Genomic DNA, 21,205 nt, shown 5'->3' with positions numbered 1-21,205 from the left:
CGACTCTCACATCCATACATGACCACTGGAAAAACCATAGCCTTGATTAAATGGACCTTTGTTGGCAAATTAATGTCTCTGCTTTTTAATATGCTGTCTAGGTTGGTCATAACTTTTCTTCCAAGGAGCAAGCATCTTTTTATTTCATGGCTGCAGTCACCATCTGCAGTGATTTTGGAGTTCCCCCAAAAAAGTCAGCCACTGTTTCCACTGTTTGCCCATCTATTTGCCACGAAGTGACAGGACCAGATGCCATGATCTTAGTTTTCTGAATGTTGATCTTTAATCCAACTTTTTCACGCTCCTCTTTCACTTTCATCAAGAGGCTCTTTAGGTCTTCTTCACTTTCTGCCATAGTTAGTTTCAGGTATATAGCAAAGTGAATTGTACTTACACACATATCCACTCTTTTTTAGATTCTTTTCCTATGTACATCATTACAGAGTATTGCGTAAATTTCCCTGTGCCACACAGTAGGTCCTTGTTTGTTATCTATTTTACATACAGTAGTGTGTGTATGTCAATCCCAGTCTCCCAATTTATCCCTCTCCGCTATCCCCCTGGGTAACGATAAGTTTGTTTTTTACATCTGTGATTTTGTTTCTGTTTTGTAAACAAGTTCATTTGTACCATTTTAGGGGCTTCCCGGTAGCTCAGACAGTAAAGAATACACCTATAATGCAGGAGACCAGGTTTGATCCATGGGTTGGGAAGATCCCCTGGAGAAGGGAATGGCTACCCACTCCAGTAATCTTGCTTAGAGAGTTCCATGGACAGAGGAACCTGGCAGGCTACCATCCATGGGGTCTCAAAGAGTCTGACACAACTGATTAGGATTCCACATATAAGCAATATCATAGGATATTTGTCTTTCTTATGTTGCCTTCTAACAGATCATATGCCTAGTGGGAGATTGCTAACCCTTAGGCTTAACCCTGAAACCTTAGACCAAATCGTACACAGGAAAGACTAATCTTTAGGTCAAGGGGAAAGACGAATGAGCCACGCGTCTTTCATATGATGATGCAAATCAATAGCAAGGAGGCAGAATTGTTAAATTCATGAGTATAAACACATTTTTTTCCTGAAAGACTAAACAATGCAGAAATTACAGTTATAATGCTTTTACAACCACTATTCACATTTCTTTTTCTATGAGCTTATGAAGCAGTTACTAAACTGTCAAGAAAAAAAATAAGCCTTTTGTATATTAATCCGTAAAAAATAATCAATATCAGATAAATAGGGCACTTGTTTCATATTGCTAAATATATGATTTCTTATGCTTTCCGTCCGTATTGAGGAAAAAGTCCCCAGTAATCTTATCTTCAATTAGGTCTAGCCATAGAATGCTATTAAACATCTGTACAAAATTAACCCTTCCCTCATAGCCCATTTCCGTATGACGTGAAGTCGCTCAATTGTGTCCGACTCTTCGCAACCCCATGGACTGTAGCCCGCCATGCTCCTCTTCCATGGGGATCCTCCAGGCAAGAATACTGGAGTGGGTTGCCATTTCCTTCTTCAGGGGATCTTCTCCACCCAGGGATGGAACTTGGGCCTCTCGCATTGCAGGCGGTAAAGACTGTTTCCAAATGGTGAAGACTGTTTGCAAATGGTGATCCATAAAAATGTTGATTCAGCTATGGATTGTAATTCATTTGCCTCATGTATAACAACTGTACAAAAATAATGTCAAATTAAAGGCAGTATTTGAGACAAGGAGTAGCCCATTCTCCCTGATCTTTCACCCTGTTAACAAGGAAAAGAGACATCTGATGCTTCATCTATAAAAGACCCCTGGGTGGCCTTAGCCTCCCTGAGCTTCGGTAGATAGAGTCTTCCACAGGCCCTTTGATGTCTTCAGTTCTTCAGGCTGATCGTTGTCAGCTCTGGAAGCTTTGTGCCTTTCAATTAGTCTTTCTCACTCATGTCTTGCCTTTTGGTAGCTCTGGGATTTTTCTGACTAGAGCCTGGGGGTTCATATTGGAATAGTTTATAGTTTCCCTCACTGCCATACTAGACAGTGCAACTGATATCTTCACCATTCAGTATATGCCTGTGGCACTCCCCCTGCCCAGAAGCTTTTAAGATGGTGTTAACACACATCTCCCGTTTCTTGTGTATATATACACACACACACACACATATTCACACACACACACATCAGCTTTTTTCTTATCTCTTATCATACATCCAAGAAGGCTACCATTTTATAGCAGCTCTTGCAACAAATAAGACCATAATCTGGTTTCCAAAAAGAACATTTTTGCCAACTCCTGAATGTGACGGACACGTGGTGATTGCTGGGGTTTCCTCCTTGTGGGACAGGTAGCTCTCGGATTTGAACCACTGTTAACTCCTGAATGTGACTGACACGTGGTGATTCCTGGGGTTTCCTCCTTGTGGGACATGTAGCTCTCGGATTTGAACTGCTGTTAACTCCTGAATGTGACGGACACGTGGTGATTGCTGGGGTTTCCTCCTTGTGGGACAGGTAGCTCTCGGATTTGAACTGCTGTTTACCTTTGCTCAAACTGTTTATTTCGGCTTCCCAGCTGGCACTGATGGCAAGAACCCACTTGCCAGTGCAGGAGACATAAGAGACATGGGTTCAATCTCTGGGTCGGGAAGAGATTACACTCCATTATTCTTGTCTGTAAAATCCCACGGACAGAGGAGCCTGGTGGGCTACAGTCCGCAGGGTTGCGAAGAGTTAGATACAACTGAAGTGACTTAGCATGCAGGCATGCACACTGTGTATTTAGAAAATGGCTAATGTATTTTCTTCTGGCTCAGAGTTACTATTTACAGCCACACGTTTCGTGGCAGTGATTGCCATGTAACATCAAAAGGACCAGGCAGTAGTATCTCCTGCTACTACTAGTTTAAGGCTTAGTTATTTCCTTCAGGTTATCCCATGGATAAGCCGATCAGCCCTGTCACTATGGCTGGCCTGCATCATTTCCCTGCACACCGGGGAAGGTGAGTTTGGAGGCTGGACAACACGTGGTCACAGGGTCATCTACTCCAGGGTTTCCTTGGGCACTTTGCCCTTGTTCTCCTGGCTTCACCTCCTCACCCCGCTACTGAGGCCAGCAGCTTGCCCAGGTTCACGGTTCCCTACAGACCGATAGCTTAGGTTCCCACTTTCCTCCCAGGGTGAAGAGGTGGGGTCAGCTGGCTCAGAAGCCCACAAAGATGTGTCGATCAGGGGAGCATCTTGAGCTCTAGCTGGAGACGTGGGTCCCGCTCTCAGTGGGGCAGGTGGATGCCCGTGGGAGCAGAGCGTGTGTCTCCACCTCAGATCTCACTCTGTGCCCACACTTGGTGTTCCTTTCCTTCCAGAAAGACACGATTCTGGCCAGGAAGATGCTGGTTTTTGAAGCTTGGGGCCCTCATCTTTTTTTTTTTTTTAAGTAGCTTTATTGTGATACAGTTCACGTATCATGCAGTTCATCCATTCAAAGTGTACAACTCACTGGCTTTGTTATATCGTGGATATACTGTCTATCCGTATATGGCAACTATCATCACCATAATTTTTAGAACATTTTCATCACCTCAAAAATAAGCCCTAAGGACTTCTCTGGTGGTCCAGTGGCTACGACTCCGAGCTCCCAATCAATGCAAGAGGCCCAGGTCAGGGAACTAGATCCCACGTGCTGAAATTAAGAGTTGGCATGCTGCAACTAAAGACCCCACCTGCCGCATCTGAGACTGGTGCAGCAGAATAAAAGGAAGCCCTACTGTTTAGCTGCCACCCCCCACAGTCTCATTTCCCAGCCCCTCAGTGGTAAGGAACCAGTAATCACCTTTCTGTCTCTATTTCTGTCTTTTCTTTTCCTCTTCTGGAGTTTCATATGAATGGAATCTTACAATATGTGGTCTTTTATGGCTTACTTCTCTTAGCATGATGTTTTCAACATTCATGTTGCAGTGTGAATCTTCATTTTTTTTTATGGCTGAATAATATTCTCCTGTATGTCTTACTATGTTTTGTTTATCCGTTTGTCCATCAGTGGACATTTGGGTTGTCCAACATTTGGGCTGTTGTGAATTATGCTACTGTGCACGTTTGGGTGCAAGTTGCTGTGTAGACATCTGTTTTCATTTCTCTTGGGTGTATGCCCAAGAGTGGAATTGCTGGGTCAGATGGTAACTGTGGGTTCCCCAGGCAGCACTAATGGTAAAGTTCCCACCTGCCAATCCAGGATATATAAGAGACGCGGGTTCCATCCCTGGCTGGGGAAGATCCCCTGGAGGAGAGCAAGGCAACCCACTCCAGTAATCTTGCCTGGACAATCTATGGAGAGAAGAGCCTGGTGGGCTACAGTCCATAGGGTCGTTAAGAGCTGGACATGACTGATGCGACTTAGCATGCATGCATGGTAACTGTATGTTTAATTATTTAAAGAATTGCCAAATATTTTCTAAAGTGGCTGCATCATTTCACTTTCCTGCCAACACAGTGTATGACGGTTCCAATTTCTCCATATTTTTGCCACCCTTGTTGATCTGACTTTACACTTCTCGCCATCCTAGTGGGTGTGACTTCATGTGAGGTTTTGAAAGGATTGGGGAAGGATTTTTTTTTCCTTTCTAATAGTTTTTAGTGCCCTGTATGTGTGTATACACACAACATATTTATGACTTCAAAGTGTGCCCTTTGCTAGCGTCTGTAAAAGCATAGATGCTAAGGGGTCCTGTTGCCTGTTACAATAATAAAGCAGATTTCAGTGTTTATTAATCCAAAAATCTCACCACCCAGACCATTGTGGGAGACAGTGAAACGTGTGCATTGAGAGGAGGAAGAGGAGTGGTGGGAGACGCGGGAGCAGGTGTTGTGTTTCCTGGAACGAGCATCCTTCCCAGGAGATGGCCCCACTTCTTGTCTGTGTCTCACGGGTCCCTCTGTCTTTCAGGAGGCCTGGCGCTGGCCCAAGTGCTCTTCTTCTATGTGAAGTACTTGGTGCTCTTCGGTGTCCCGGCTCTGCTCATGCGCCTGGATGGACTCAGGCCGCCGCCGCTCCCTCGCTGTGTGAGCACCATGTTCAGCTTCACGGGGATGTGGAGGTCAGTCTGTCAGGGTCCTTCGGGGATGTCCAGTGGGAGGAACCACCATCCTTTCTCTGCCCTTCACTCAAGTTTCCTTTGGCACTTAGGTTTTTTTAATCTAACAGATTGACAATCCATATTTTCTGAACCTCTCAAACATATTGTCAGGCTATGAAAAATTGGGAGATAAAGTTTCTCACCCAGTCTGTGTAAAGATGCACAAAGGGCTGTGCCTAAAGTGGTCTCTTACTAACTTGGGACATAATACATATACTGATGATTTTATTGCTATCTGTTTTTCTTGAAAATGATGTCTTTGTATGTGAGACTATAGATTAAAAAAATAGACTTAATTTTATTTTTCTTAATACCAAAAACGTAAAAAAAAAAAAGAAAAAATATATAGACTTAGTTAATAGTACAGGGCAGGCATTTACTAGCTCTCAGATCCAGAGCAACAGACTTCAAATGTGCGTTTCAGTTTTTTTGTCTTTTACATGGTAATAAAAATGATAATGGTACTGATAATATTCGTCTCTAAAAGTCGTTTGGAAGATTAAAAAAGCTAATACATACATATAAAGCATCTGGCACACAGTAGGTGTCTACGAATGTTAGCTTTTATCCTTCTGTTACTCCTGTACTCACGCACTGTGGATAGGCGGGTGCTTTTTCTGAGTGTTCTTAGTCTTCTTGATTTAGCCCCATGGATGTACAGTCAGCTTGGAGTCTCTGTTCTAAAAGATCCCTCGGCCCCGCTGCCGTTTCTGGCTATTGCTCTCCAGATGGGCTCGCTTGCTGCTGGGTTTTATTATTGCTTCCAGTGTGGAACCAGTGGCAGGCTGGCTCTTGCAATTGCAAGCCTAATGTAAGAACCTGAGGGTGGGAACTCGCACATCTGTGGGAGGCAGTATCTACTTGAATTGTGTTCTTTAGAAGCCTCCATTTGCCACCCTCTTGGTCCTGGCCCTGCTCAGAAAATCCATTCTGGCTCATCCAGTCTTATATTTCATCTCTGAGCTCAGTGAGTATTGCTGTCTCTAATGTTGCTTTTGCAAAAGGCGGGTAGTTAACAGGCAATATCCTAGTTTTCCATCATAATTTATTACAGGGACTGAATTGATCTAAGCCTCCATGAACGCAGTTTATTTTTGCTGCCGTCTGCTTCTTTGGATTGGAAATACCATCTGATTATTGTAAAGAATGTAAGTAATTTCTCTGATTTGTCTTTAATTACTTCATCGAATATCATAGGTTGCCCAGCTGTAATGGCAAATTTAGGAAAAGGAGCTCTCTCTAGCCAGGAGGCCAGGAAGTGGTTTTGTTTGGAAGGTGAGCCTGATGGGAAGGCTTTATTCATTTTGACCTGTTCATGAAAGTAATTTACTGAATAAATGGGTTGGGACCTAAGCATGACCTGGGGGTATGTCACGAGTCCCTTGTGGGCACCCAACATGGTTCCTCGGCCTCCTTGATGTGAATGCTTGCGCTGAAGCATTTCTTGGTAAGCACGTTCTCCTAAAGAGCTTCTCCAGTGTTGGTTGGGGTAATAAATAATCTTGACTCTTGGCAGCCATGCTGGCTCTAGGCTAATTAATTATTTTTTGTCCAAGATCCTCTGTTGTGTACAAACCACTGAGGTGCAGAAAACATGTCTGCTGAGACCTTTGTCATTCTTGTTAGAAACTAGACTTGAATAGTGTGGACCCTGGGTTGTTGAAACCTCTCCTCTGTATCAGTCACCGTGAGCAAGAGAGTGATCATGAAAAGTTTCTCTGAGGTACTCCTTGGAGTGACGTGCGTCTGAAGCGAGCTGGATACAAGGGAATGTGCTGAAATGGCACACACGGTCCTTCCTGGGAGTGACCTCAACGTGTGTCCTGGCTTCTTTCAGCTTGCGTGGGTGTGGATTTCCCCCGTCATGTTTGCTTTAGCTTCTTAAGGGTTTTCTGATTTGCCACTTGTATTTAGAGACACTCAGGGCTTCTCTCTTGGTATACAATAACTATTCCACATGAAGTTGTTGAATTTAGGAAGGGAGATGAACTCTCTCTGAGGAATTCCATGCACAGTGTAAGGCTCAGAAGAAGCAGTTTTTAACTGAGAAAAGAAGGAATAAAACTCAGAGATTCTCCTTTGCACTCTTTCCTCCATTCTTAGTCTACCATGTTCATAGTCAGGATCTGGTCGCATAACCCTCCAGTGGTCCTGGTCCCCATTTTCTCTGACTTTTCTCCTTAAGAAGACATGTCAAGGGAAGATAAAAATTTCAATTTGTAGTTTCTATTTACATCTAATATCTCTGGGCCATCACTGAGGCATTGCTGCAGACTGGGCATTGCTCCAGCCCCTTCCTGGGTTTAGGTTCAAGTCGAATTGAGTCATGAGCAGCTGTGAAAGCTGGTGATGCAAATTATTCTGCTGCATTGTGGCCACCACTCTTACAGTGACACAAAGGGCATGGTGGATGGGAAGTGGAGGGAAGAGGTTTAAAAACCATCTTCAGAGATTGTTTAATGGCTACCTAAGCTACTAGAAAATCCACACTGAATGAGGTTTAGAGCTGAGGATGAGAGATGGATTTTTAGCCCCCCATTTGAAAGGAGCCATACACATCTGGACACCATGCTGATGGACTGCACTATCAGTCCACTTAGCAGTGAGAGAAGACTTGAAGCCGGCAGCCTGCTGTAGCAGAGGAATCTGAGCTCTACATCACACAATGGATGAAATTGGCCATCAGCTGAGAGATAATGTTCCTTGACATGATAGTTCAAATTGATCATGAAAAATTGCTATTTGCAGAGACGGCTCAAACCTGAAAGTTAGGACCTGACTGAAAGATTTATTATATATATATATTTTTCCTATTTGCTCTTCTGTTTTGTGTAATTCTTGCTCAAATATTTTCAGGTAGAACAAACCGCTAAGGGGTCTGTGTTTTCCCACTTGTGTGATTTTTCTGTGGCTGTACAGACATGAGAAATTGAGAATTTTCTGCTTAATTTTGGGGCTTCATGTTTTAATTTAGGTAGGCTGAGGTCTGTAATGAACATCTTTTGCCAGAAGTCATTAAAGATGACACTGCGTGTCTGAGGTTCCAAATTAGAAATCTGATCATCTTCCTCTGATTTGATTTCTGACTGTGGAAGCAAAGTGTGCAAAGTGATAGAATTTCCCGTGGTGGCTGGTGAGTTACAGGTCAATTTCAATTATCCTCGGAATTTCTCACAGCTTGCCCTCTGAATTTCCTGAATTGTGATGCTCTCTGGTCTTCACAGGCACACTCATCACTACTTATTCCAGAGGGATCTGGGCACTGTTGGTGGCTAGTAGGCCTTAATATATGGGGACATCTATGAGCTGGGATGGCAGGAACACAAGTCCCCCTTTTCAGTGGGGCTTTGAGTTGGGGCTTTCAGTGGGTCAGTGGAAGAATTTAAGTCCCGATAGCTCAGTTGTTAAAGAATCTGCCTGCAATGCAGGAGACCATAGTTTGATTCCTGGGTCAGGAAGATCCCCTGGAAAAGGGATAGGCTACCCACTCCAGTATTCTTGGGTTTCCCTTGTGGCTCAGCTGGTAAAGAATCTGCCTGCAATGCGGGAGACCTGGATTTGGTCCCTGGGTTGGGAAGATCCCCTGGAGAAGGGAAAAGCTACCCACTCCGGTATTCTGGCCTGGAGAATTCCATGGACTGTATAGTCCATGGGGTCGCAAAGAGTCAGACACGACTGAGGGAAAGTTCACATCAGCATCAGATAGAGAGTTGGTTCAGGCCGACAGTAGGTGATAAAACCAGCCACACCAACTACTGGCTTTGCTTGAGTCCTGCCTCTGAATCATGTTTAACCTCGGGTTGCAGGGCAGGATGGCAGACATGGACTTTGTGAAACACTATCTACTGTCATGGTTGGGTGGAAAGCAGGGGAAGTGTGAACATAAAGGAGGAAAAGATGCTTATTAACAGGTGCTGTTAAGAGAGGCTCACTTTTTTTTGAAGGTAACATAGTAACTAAGTGCTTGCTATGCCAGGTACTAGCTATGTGATTTGGGCAAATAATTAAAATTCTCCAGGTGAATCTTTGTTTCTAAAATAGAGATAAGAATAGCACTTGCCTCACAGCAGTGAGGTGAGGGGTGATCAAGCCTGGGGTATAGTCAGTCCTCAGGAGGTGGTAGCTTCTTACTGTTTTGCGCTGGAAAATGTAGCAAAGCCAGAGGTGCCTGAGAGATGGGCTGGGCTGGGGAAGCAGCAGGCAGGGATGGGACTGGCTGGGGAGAGGCTCTGGTCCAGCTCCGAGCCTGAGACACAACAGTTCAGAGAGGCAGAGTATGGTGGACAAGAGACAGGCTCTGCCCTCAGTGGGTAGCTTGATCCAATCACTTTTGCCTCGGTTTCCCCAGCTGTTAAATGAGAGCCAGACTCTTTCACTAGGTGATGGCTATGATCCCTTGCAGTTCTGTATTAGCCCCACACTGGATGGATATGGGACCGCTAGTATCCTGGTGCTGAAGTACTCCCAGCCCCCTTCCCCATATGTGGTTGGACTCGTGATTTAACCTCCTTATGCTTGTGTTTTCTGGGGTATTAAAATGGGGCAAACCATAGTGCTTGTCTCATTGGGGAAGTCCGAGGATTAAGTGAGTTCATGTACTAAAGCAGTGAACACAGGCAGTGTAGACACTGACATATGAGCTGATAATCGTAATCGCAGCCGTGAGGGTGATGGTGGCGCTGTTTGTTTTCTAATTTCCGAGAAAACAAAGGCCTGGGAGGCTGAGTGGTTGAGGAGGTGGACGGTGATGGCGGCAGGGTGGTGATAATGTATGGAAGGTGTGGGTTCCAAAATGGAAGCATGGGGTCCCCAGCATCTAGACCATTGCAACCTCCCTCTCACCCTTGAGGAGTTCTCTTTGCAAATAGTTTCCACTACTGGGCATTTGCAGGAGTCTCTGGCGGCTTAGTTGTAAAGCCTCTGCCTGCCAGTGCAGGAGATGTGGGTTTGATTCCTGGGTGGGAAGGATCCCCTGGAGAAGGAAATGGCAACCCCTCCAGTATTCTTGCCTGGAGAACCCCATGGACAGAGGAGCCCAGTGGGCTACAGTCCACAGGGTCGCAAAGAGACACATCTGAGCTATTAACAACAGCTGGGCATTTGTACTACGTCATGCTTTGGGTACCTCTGTTAGTCTACCCTTCTGTCTTCTGAGTCCCATCTCCACAGACTCAGAAGACTTGTTTTCTTTCTTCTTACTTTCATACTTCAATCCCTTCACCTTTTTCTCCAAATACAGACTTCTGTAAATCAAATCAGGAAGGGGACCTCAGGTTGAGGCAGATTTTAGGAACGGTCATTAGGTTTTAATTCCTGGATTTACTTTGACTTCAGAGACAGTTTCTCTGCACTTCGCGCTATTTTCTTCCTGTGTGGGTAGTATTTTCAGTCCACATATTACGGAGCGACCCTCAGACTTTTTAGAGTAAGGAGCACTTTGATGCAGGAAACTCCAGAGCATCTTCAGATAGAAGGCTTTCATTGGTCACTGGTCACCAGAGCCTAGACGTGGAGCCTGGCTGCCTGCATTTGAATCCTGGCTCTGTTCCCTGTTACCCAGTGACCCCTCCGTGCCTTAGCTTCCTTTTCTGGAAAGCGGAGATGTTATAATACTCACCTCTGGGAACGGACACCCCGTGCTTGTCACAGCAGCAGCCATGTTCCACGCAGTAGCTGTCTCTTTACTTGCTCACTTTCCAGCAGACAATGAGCTTTTGAGAGCAATGATCAAATCTTGCTTTGTTTCACATTATGTCCCCAGGTCCCTCCGGGGTATCCAGCCTGTAGTGGGCACTCAGGAAATATGTGCTTGTCTGTAATTTCGGACAGTGGGTCTGAAGAGCCAGATTTTCAGATAGTTTGATCTGAACTCGGGATGGTTGCTCTGTGTTACATGTCCTGCAGGTGTTGCTCTGTGTTACCTGCAGGACATGTCCTTGCTCAGGTGCATACGCGTACCGTGGCCACTGTCGGTACCCCACCTTCTCGATCTCTGTTTTTCTCATAAAATGTGTGTACATGGCATGTCAAAATATTGTGTCTGCTTGCAGTTTTCCTGAGAGTGAATCTGCCGTGTGAGGGATGAGGGACGCATGCCTTTCTTACTTAATTACTATCATTATTTTATCAGAACTTTTGCCACATCCTTGATACCAGGTGACGGGGAAAGGCTGCAAAACTTACAGGAAGAAAAGAGATTCCGTTCAGATGTGGATATGAGAGAGGAGTTTGACAGCTGTTTGTCTTGAGAGATGGGATTCTTCCAAGGCAGGGGCTTACCGTGGCAGATGAGGACTGTGGAAGCAGGACGGGGAGGGAAGTGCTTTGAAAACATGCCCTCCCAGTGAACACGGTTGACCCGTGAACAGTGCAGGGCTTGGGGCACTGGCCCTCCTGATGGTTGGAAGTCCACGTATAATTTATAGTCAGCTGTCTGTGATTCTGCGTCTTTGGAATCAGTCACCCTTGGACCACAGGACTGCAGTATATTCTGCTGAAAGAAATCGAGTGTAAGTGGACCCACACAGTTCAAACCTATGTTGTTCAAGGGTCAGCTATAATAGTAGGAGGAATAATAATGGTATTAATAGCAGTAATGGCAGCTGCAGCAGCAAACTCTTAGTGCATACGTCATGCCAGGCACATTTCTAAGTGCTTTTATGTATTTATTTAATCCTCACAAAACACGTATGGTGTAGGTTCTCTCATCCCCGTCATTCACAAATGATGAAACTGATGGAATCACACAGCTGAAATCCTTGAATGACACCGCTGGTAAGTGGTCGGGCTGGGATTTGAACCTAACCATGTGGCTGTAGCGTCTGTGACCGTGATCTCTGCCTTTCACTGTCCATAGTGAGATGGAGCTGGGGTGGGTCTGGAGTGAAAGGCTTGTGTGGCAGGTTCTGGGACTCAGGGCTACCTGAGGATGATGGTGCTTCTTTACTGACTCCCTGGGAAGGGAAGGACTCCAGATTCCCCAGAGCCCTGCCTGATCTGGCCCCTGCTACTGGCTCTCATTCTCTGTATTTTGAGCGCCTGCCATGGGTCAGTCTAATGAGGACGAGGATGTGAATTTAAAGATGAATAGAATTGCATTGTGACAGATGCTATAAAGATCCCTGGTGCTCTTAGAACCTGTGTAGAGGGATTTGTTCTCATTAGAAAAGCTCCTCTGCTGAGATGTGGATTGACCCGAGATCTGAAGGTTGAGGGGAAGGGGAAAGAGTATTCCAGGAGGAGGGAACGGCACGTCCAAAGGCCCTGTGGTGGGTGGCCATGGCGGTTCTCCAGCCTGAAGAAGGCCATCCCCCTGGACTCTGCAGGGGGTGAGTTGAGGGGGCAGTCGGGCAGTGGCTGACCTCCTTGCACCAAAGGGGAGAGGAGACAGGGAGTCGCCATTTAACCCTGGGAAACTGCCTGAGGGACTGGCGTGGAGTCTCTGGGGCTTCTGCTCGTACGTTCCGTTCCTCGTGTTGCAAAGGGCAATCCCGAAGCAGCTGTCTCAGTGGGAGTTCGGGGGCTTCGCCTGTGGCCTCATAGAGACTGGCTCTGTCTCCCCCATTGTCCCCTCCTGTGTCTCCCGGCCCCTGGCCGCCCTGCCGGCTGTCCTCCGCCTGTGTTTGTTTACCTTACGTCAGGCTGGGTCATGTCCTCTTTGCCGACAAGGATGGAAAATTGCCCCGTATCTGCTGATCTTTAACCTTCTGGGCCCTCAGTATGATCTTATTTCTTTTTCATACCCTCCCTTCAGCTAACTAGTGTTGCTTTTTGCCCCACCTCAGTTCTGAGGATTAAATTCAAAGTGCAATTAAATTCAAAGGGCAACCTACTATTTCTCTGACACGTTTATAGGTATTTTGATATTTCAGTTTTACATTTGTTTGTGGTCAAGTCTCTTACTCTTTTCCTGTATAGTTCCTACCTCTGGTGATAATTGAAGAAAGTCCCGTTGACATTTATTTATTTTTGTGTAAGGCAAGAAGCCTTCATTTGGGGATCCACAAGCTACTGAAAGCGTTTTTCTGTAGATTCTCAGAAACCTGCTGTCTGTAGTCTCTTCATCGTGTAACACTGGACCTTGGCACATAGTAGGCCCTCAACATCTGATATTTCCTAAATGTAAGGTGATCCCCCATGCCCCCCACTCCTTTCAAAGATAAAAGGGAAATTGGCTTACATGTGAAGTGTGGGTCAAATTTCAGTTATTCCCAATGGCTAACCTGCCATCCTGATGGCATTTATGTGCTTTTATATTAATAAAATGCTGTCTATTCCCAGGTAATCTATTGCCTGTGTGGTACCTGAGGTTCTTTTTGGTGTGCCACCCACAGCATATCTTGAAAATGTCAACATTTCTATCTTTTCTGTATCGAATGACTTACCATTAGAATCCAAGAGGGAATTTGTGTTTCTTTATTGGGTCTGGTGCAGAAAAGAAAAGAGGGTGTGAGTAAAGATAACAGCTCTTTCATTCCTCCTCATTAGAAGCTAAAAACCAGCAAACCAATCAGCCACCATCACCACCACCACCACAACACGAAAAGAAAAACTGAAAGGACTTTCGTTATTTCTGGGACAACAGAATTGAGAGAGGCTGTCCTCTTGCTTGCAGTGGGTGGGAAGGAGAGTAAAACTCTTATTGTGAACCGTCAGTGGTGTTTGTGTGAAAGCAAAGGATAAGGCTCGAATTTGGAGCCTCTGAGGACAAGAAAGGGGCTGAGTAGGCATCATCTGGGATGGGAAGATTATGCCCACGGGGGTCTGAGTCACTGAACCTCAGATTCTCATCGCGGGACCCCCTGGAGCTGTCCCTGCATTGCTTCTCCTCTCTGTCCTCACTGCCCATTTTGTACAATATATGCGTCCTGCCTATGGCCTGGGCTTGGGAGGAGTGGGACCAGCTTCCTTAGCTATCAGTTGAGGGGAAACCAGGCTCTTGCTTCTTTGCCTTGAGTGAAGATTGCTCCTGGCATCTCAGATCGCCCCCCGCCCCCCTCCCCCTCCACCCCAGTGCATGTTCCCTGGGAAAATTGGTCTAAACTGCGGTCAGATTCCACATTTCTCTTGCTAGTGGACTGCAGAACAGGCCTCAGATGATCGTGTGTATCAGAATCATTCACAGGGCTTGACAGAGTAGGAGGTCACATCTAGATTCTGTTTGAGTAATTTGGGGTAGGGCCCACAAATCTGAATTTTGTCAAGCAACTAAGGAGCTTGTGTGGTGCCCAGACTATACTTTGAGAAGCAGCCATCACCCTTAGCCTTAGGAAGGAGTCCAGTTTCTTGCAAAGTCCTGCCTGGTCTGGCCCCGGCTACTGTCTCTCATTCTCTATATTTTGACCACTTGCCATGTGACAGTCTAATGGGGAAAAGGGAGGTGAATTTAAAGACAAAGAGCATTGTGCTGTGACATGGTGTGAAGGGGATGTCCGTGGTGCTCTTTAGAACCTCATCACAGAAAGCTCCTCTGCTGAGATGTGGATTGACTTGAGATCTGAAGGTTGAGAAGGAGGGGAAAGAGTATTCCAGGAGGAGGGAACGGCATGTCCAAAGGCCCCATGGTAGGAGAATGTGACAGTTCCCTCGTGTGCATCTGGTCTGCAGACAGCATGTGTGTGGGTATCATTGGAGATGAGGTTGGATACAGGTGGCGCCTCTGACCAAGGATGACCTTGTTGGCTCAGGGAGGAGTTTAGAATTTAAACAAGGACTGAGATTTTAGGACTTCAGCACTTTCAGCCTGGTTGAAGAGGTTTGAGCCTGTAAGGGGATTAAAAAAGGATTGGCTAGAGAAGGTCAACTTATCTTGCTAAAAACTAGAGAGCATATTTTACGAAGAAGAACCAAGAGAACTAGAGAGCATATTTTACAAAGAAGAACCAAGAGAATGTTTTGAGAAAAGAGGAAGTAGTCCCCAGAGCCCAGTGCTTCTGAGAGGCTGAGGTTGATAAAGCCTTTGGGGTTTGTCAACTGGAGATGATTACTAGCTTTATCAAGAAAGCTTGTTTCAGTGGAGTAAAGGGGCTGGAGGCTGGATATGAAGGGTTTCAGTGTGAGTAGGGAGGGAACCCTTGTCTGCTTACAGTCCCTCCCTCAATTCCATGTTCTGGCTCTACTGGACTATTTGCTGCCCTCCAAGGCTGTCTGAATGCAGAGTGCCAAAGAATAGCAAGGTGAGATAAGAAAGCCTTTTAAAGTGAACAGTGCAGAGAAATAGAGGGAAACAGCGTACTGGGAAAGACTAGAGATCTCTTCAAAAAAATTGGAGATACCAAGGGAACATTTCATGCAAAGATGGCCTCAATAAAGGACAGAAACGTAAGGATTTAATGGAAGCAGAAGAGATTAAGAAGAGGTGGCAAGAATACACAGAAGAGCTATATAAAAAAGATCGTAATGACCTGAATAACATGATGGTGTGGTCATTTACCTAGAGCCAGACATCCTGAAATGTGAAGTCCAGTGGGCCTTAGGAAGCATTACTGCAAACAAAGCTAATGGAGGTGATGGAATTCCAGCTGAGCTATTTCAAGTCCTAAAAGATGATGCTGTTCAGGTGCTGCATTCAGTATGCCAGCAAATTTGGAAAACTCAGCAGTGGCCACAGGACTGGAAAAGGTCAGTTTTCATTCCAATCCCAAAGAAGGACAATGCCAAAGAATGCTCAAACTACTGCACAATTGTGCTCTTTTCACATGCTGGCAAGATAATGCTCAAAATCCTTCAAGCTAGGCTTCAACAGTACACAAACCGAGAATTTCCAGGTATACAAGCTATATTTAGAAAAGGTAGAGGAATCACTCCAGTATTCTTGCCTGGAGAATCCCAGGGACAGGGGAGCCTAGTGGGCTGCCATCTATGGAGTCGCACAGAGTCGGACACGACAGAAGCGACTTAGCAGCAGCCAGAGGAATCAGAGATCAAATTGCTAACAGCCGAAGGATCATAGAGAAAGCAAGGAAATTCCAGAAAAACATCTACTTCTCCTTTGTTAACTGTGCTAAATTCTTTGACTGTGTGGATCACAACAAACTGTGGAAATTCTTCAAGAGATAAGAATACCAGACCACCTTACCTGCCTCCTGCGAAACCTGAATGCATGTCAGGAAGCACCAGTTAGAACGAGGCATGGAACAATGGACTGGTTCCAAATTGGGGAAGGAGTATGTCAAGCCTCTATATTGTCACCCTGCTTATTTAACGTATATGCAGAGTAAATCATACTAAATTCTGGGCTGGATGAATCACAGTGTTTGAGCAAACTCCAGGAGATACTGAAGGATAGGGTAACGTGGTGTGTTGTAGTCCATGGGGTTGCAAAGAGTTGGACACAGCTTAGTGACTGAACAACAACAACAATATATATGAGTGTGTGTGTGGTAAGTCACTTCAGTTGTGTCCAGCTCTGTGCGACCCTATGGATTCTAGCCTGCCAGGCTCCTCTGTCCATGGGATTCTCCAGGTAAGAATACTGGAATGGGTTGCCATTCCCTCCTCCAGGGGATCTTGCTGACTTAGGGATCAAACCCGCCTCTCTTCTGTCTAACCTGCATTGGCAGTTAGGTCTTTACTACTGGTGTCACCTGGGAGTGTACGCACATATGTGTATGTGTGTAAATGTGTGTGTCTATATATATAAAATTATGCACATACACGCAATTATAAAATATGTATGTGTGTGTATGTATGTGTATATGTGTCAGCTAGGGCTGTGTAAGCTATTATGCATTTTATCCGAGTCAGATAGCTTACTATTTATGATTCTCCAGAGAAACAGAACCAGTAATATGTGTAGTTGATCCTTGAACGGTGAGGTCTGTTTATATAAATACGGTTTTCAATAGTAAATACTAGAGTTGTAGTAAATACTACACTATCAATAGTAAATAGTACAGTGTCCACAGTCGGTTGAATTCATGGATTTGGAGGGCAGACTTTAAGCTATGTGTGCATTTTTGATGGGGGCAGTGGGCTGGAGCCCCTACCCCCACAGTGTTCAAAGGTCAACTGTATATATGAGGAGATTTATTTTTTTTAGGAACTGGCTCATGTGACTGTGGAGGCTCAGAAGCCTCACCGTCTGCCACCTGCATGCTGGCGGCCCAGGAAAGCTGGTGGTGCGATTTAGTCTGAGTACAAAGGCCTGCTAACCAGGAGAACTAATGGTGTAAGTCCTGGTCCAAAGGCCCGAGAATCCGGGGCTGATGTAAGAAGTTTTGAGAATCCGTAGTATGTCTGTGTCTGAGGGAAAGAGATATATGTCTCAGCTCCAGGAGACAGCGGATTCCCCCTTCCTCTGCACTTTTGTTCTATTCAGAGCCTCCATGGGGAGGAGGAATGGGATCCCCCCATTCCCCTCGCCCACCCTTGGTGGGATTAGCTGCTGTTGAGTTGCTCAGTTGTGTCCGACTCTTTGCGACCCCATGGACTGCAGCATGCCAGGCTCCTCTGTCCTTCACTATTTCCCAAAGCTTGCTCAAGCTCATGTCCATTGAGTTGATGATGCCATCCAACCATCTCATCCTCTGAGGGCGTATCTTCTTTACTCAGCTTACTGATTCAAGTGCTAATCTCTTGGAAACACTCTCAGGAACACACCCAGAAATAACATCTTACCAGTTATCTGGGCATCCTTTAACTCAGCCATGTTGACACAAAGTGAACCATCCCTGATAGGCAGTCATGGAAAGGATTTGAGCTGGAAGTGACACTGTGCTATGTTAGGAGACTAGTCCTTAGGGGTCAGGGCAGGAGCAGTGAGCAGGTAAGAGGGTGTGGTAGTCACTCAGAGCCAGGCCTTGTCATGGTGATGCTCACAGCTTACTTTCCAGCCCCTCCTCTGCCCCTAAACCACTCCCACTTTAGGGAGCGCGGCCTCAGGAGGAACTGAGAGAGAGCTGAACCGCAGGATTGTTGCACCCAGTGCTATGGTGCCCATCTAGATAGAGGTGGGCTCCAGGTTGAAATTGAACTAACTGAAGCTTTAGTTTCTGTGAAACAGTTTGGCAATCTGCACTGTTGGGCTTGCACATTCAAATTACTTTAAATCCAGGGCGCCAAGTAATTAGAAAAGGACTCACTTCATTGTATTTCTTAATGGAAGGTACGTACGTATTCTTACTCTTTTGACTTAACTTTTCACAGCCACGATCACAGCCCTTGAGAACCACATCTCATTCCCCTTGACAGGGAAGGGGAACGTGGCCAGATAGATTGCTTGCGTGGAGGTATTTGCAGCCAGAATAGAGCATAGAAAGAATTCATGTCACGTTGCTGCAACGCTCATGTGAATACAGGGAAGACTTAAGGCATGCGTGGCCTTGTATACAATTTAAGTGTGAACTTATTAGCATTTCAGGTTGATGCCTCTTTTAGATTTAATTAGGTTTCAGGCTTCAATCGATTTATTAAATGAATTTCTCACTGCTTAAAAGGTGTAATATGTTCACAACAGTAGCCTTTCATCACTCTCTCCTCATTTCTTCATGGACTCAAGCATATCTTGACATCCCATCTTGGATTTAGAGCCTGGGGTTATTTTCCAAAGAGACCGTGTTGTTTTGTGGCTCCTCTGCATTGTCAGACATGAATGCACCTCTTCTAGATTTACCACCGGTAAATTTAACTAATGCACAAATAATAGCACTGTTTTCTGTCTCAGTGGCCGTTTGTCACTGTGAGTCTTCCTACTGTTAGGTTGGCACTGAGTCCATGGACCTTTATTTCAACTCCTATGAGAAAAGCATTGAGACTGTTCAAATAGTGGAAAATTAAATGTAATGAATCAAACCATATTAGTGATTCTCAAGATGGGCTGGAGAACTAGACCACACAATGCAGTCATTTACACTGATGGTCCACATTTGTGTGGAAGAGTACAATGAATGCCTCTCTGAGCCTCTGGAGGGTCCTAACCCCATTGGTAGTGTTGCCTGCCTGCCTGAACTTAAGGCAGCTATTGGGCCACTGAGCTGGGACTGCCTCATCTCTGAAGTAGGGCTCCTGATACTTTAGCATCCTACGGCAGGGAGGGGTCTACTTGATTTCTAATGGTTCCTTCCAGCGTTTTGGCTTCCTTGGTGGCTCAGTGGTAAAGAATCCGCCTGCAATGCAGGAGACCTTGGTTTGATCCCTGGGTTGGTAAGATCCCCTAGAGAAGGGAAAGGCTACCCACTCCAGTATTCTAGCCTAGAGAATTCCTGGACTGTATAGTCCATGGGGTCGCAAAGAGTCGGACATGACTGAGCCACATTCACTTTCACTTCCAGCTTTAGGTTTTTTGTGTGTGTGTGTGTGTGTGTATGTACACACCTTAGTATGGGGGCAGGGGAAATGGTATTAAAAATAGGTAAGTTTCTGGTTGTGTTTAATAACCATGATCTAGACAAATAATATCTGTAATACAAAGTAGAAGAAGTAATGTATTTTAGATTTCTAACAAACTAGGACCTCAGCTCCCAGAAGAAAGTTGTTTGTATTACATGTACTCTATATCTTCAAATGTATTGCATTTTGAAAGTTCAGTCGGAAAGCGGATTAAGAGACAGCAACCAAAGTAGGATAAGTATAAATACACATTTCTATAGTATAAATCTCTTTCTGTAGTATAAAGATAAATCCCTTTTTACCACAGAGCAAAAGTCGTGTTCAGAATGCTGTGAATTCACAATACAGGAAAAAAAAAAATGAGTAAAGAAGTAAAGCCCAGAGGCAAAATAGGCTGATAGGCAGGCCCATCTTTGAAGAGAGGGCTTATTTATTTTTTGCAAAACTCAGCATGGGGGATAGGTTATATAAGAGGTCTGTGAATTAAAAAAAATAAACTTCTGATTTTCCACCTGTTTATTGTTCATATAGGAATGATAAACCCTATCATTAACTCCACTCCTGATGTCTTCCAGAGGAGATAGAGAAGTGCTGGGCTGCCCTGGAGCTGTAGTTGTAGGGTTTCCTATGATCTGGAAGATTTCCACAGCCTTTCTATCTTTTATGACTTTAAAGAGTTTGATTCTTCCTTATTTCATAGGACATTCACCATTTAAAATTTGTCTGCTGTTTCCTCGTGAGTAGATTTAGATTGTATCCGATTTGGACATCGCGTATGGAGACAGATCACGTGCAGCTGTGTTACTGGTAACGTTAGTTTCCTTCATCCTGGGAGAGTAGACTGAACACATCAGTAGATAATGATTAATATCCTGTATGTTATTGTTTAGTCGCTAAGTTGTGTCCGACTCTTTTGCGACCCCATGGACTGTAGCCTGCCAGGCTGCCAGGCTTCTCTGTCCATAGGATTTCCCAGGCAAGAATACTGGAGTAGGTAGCCATTTTCTCCTCCAGGAAATCTTCCCAACCCAGGGATCAAACCTGCATCTCCTGCATTGGCAGGAGGGTTCTTTACCCTTAAGCCACCAGGAAAACCGCAATCTACTATGCAGTTACTACTATATGCATGCTAAGTTACTTCAGTTGTGTCCAGCTCTTCCAACCCTATGGACTGTAGCTGGCTTGGCTCCTCTGTCCATGGGATTCTCCCAGCCAGAATACTGGAACGGGTTGCCATGCCCTCTTCCAGGGGATTTCCAGACCCAGGGATTGAACCTCGCTTTGGCAGGCAGGCTCTTTACCACTGGCATCACCTGGGAGATGGAATTACCACTATAGTTACCACACTTTTTGCCCTTGTAACTCATAAACATTCTGTGGGAGACACGTTAGTATCATACCAATATTCCACTCTTCTTCAAGACTTTCCCCCACACTTAGCATTATGTGTGATCCTTGCCCAAGCCAGCCTTTACGTGGTGGTTGTAAAAAGCTGATTTTCCAACTTTGGCACTAATTAGTTAGCACTCGGCCTTCTATCGGAAACAGCAGCCTCTCCCGCATTTGTTTAACTCAGTATTATCTGTATCTGTGTGGTTGCAGCACTTTCTGTTTTCCAGAGGTTTATTACTGTACTTAATTTTTTAGTGCTCACATTGTTGCAGTCTTAGCTGGTGGGGGCCCCATCCTCCTGCCATGGACATGCTCAAATGTTTGGGCACGATACTTCCTGTGTGCAAACCCTGCCTGCCATCACCTCTCC

The 21,205-nt window shown here is 45.2% G+C and overlaps 1 protein-coding gene across 6 annotated transcripts in view; it reads left to right on the top strand.

Annotated features, from left to right (window-relative positions):
• The window catches only part of HHAT (hedgehog acyltransferase), a 352,855-nt gene that overhangs the window by 126,416 nt on the left and 205,234 nt on the right, over window positions 1-21,205 (top strand). For all 6 annotated transcript variants that reach the window (XM_070768646.1, XM_070768650.1, XM_070768651.1 and 3 more), the window contains one exon: window positions 4,926-5,076. In XM_070768646.1, coding sequence (XP_070624747.1) covers window positions 4,926-5,076 — 151 coding nt within the window. The remainder of the gene's footprint in view (window positions 1-4,925; window positions 5,077-21,205) is intronic.

Source organism: Bos indicus, chromosome 16 (genome assembly GCF_029378745.1).
Source record: "Bos indicus isolate NIAB-ARS_2022 breed Sahiwal x Tharparkar chromosome 16, NIAB-ARS_B.indTharparkar_mat_pri_1.0, whole genome shotgun sequence".
Lineage (NCBI taxonomy): Eukaryota > Metazoa > Chordata > Mammalia > Artiodactyla > Bovidae > Bos > Bos indicus.
Note: the sequence above shows the minus strand (reverse complement) of the source record. Positions and strands in the feature narration are given on the sequence as shown.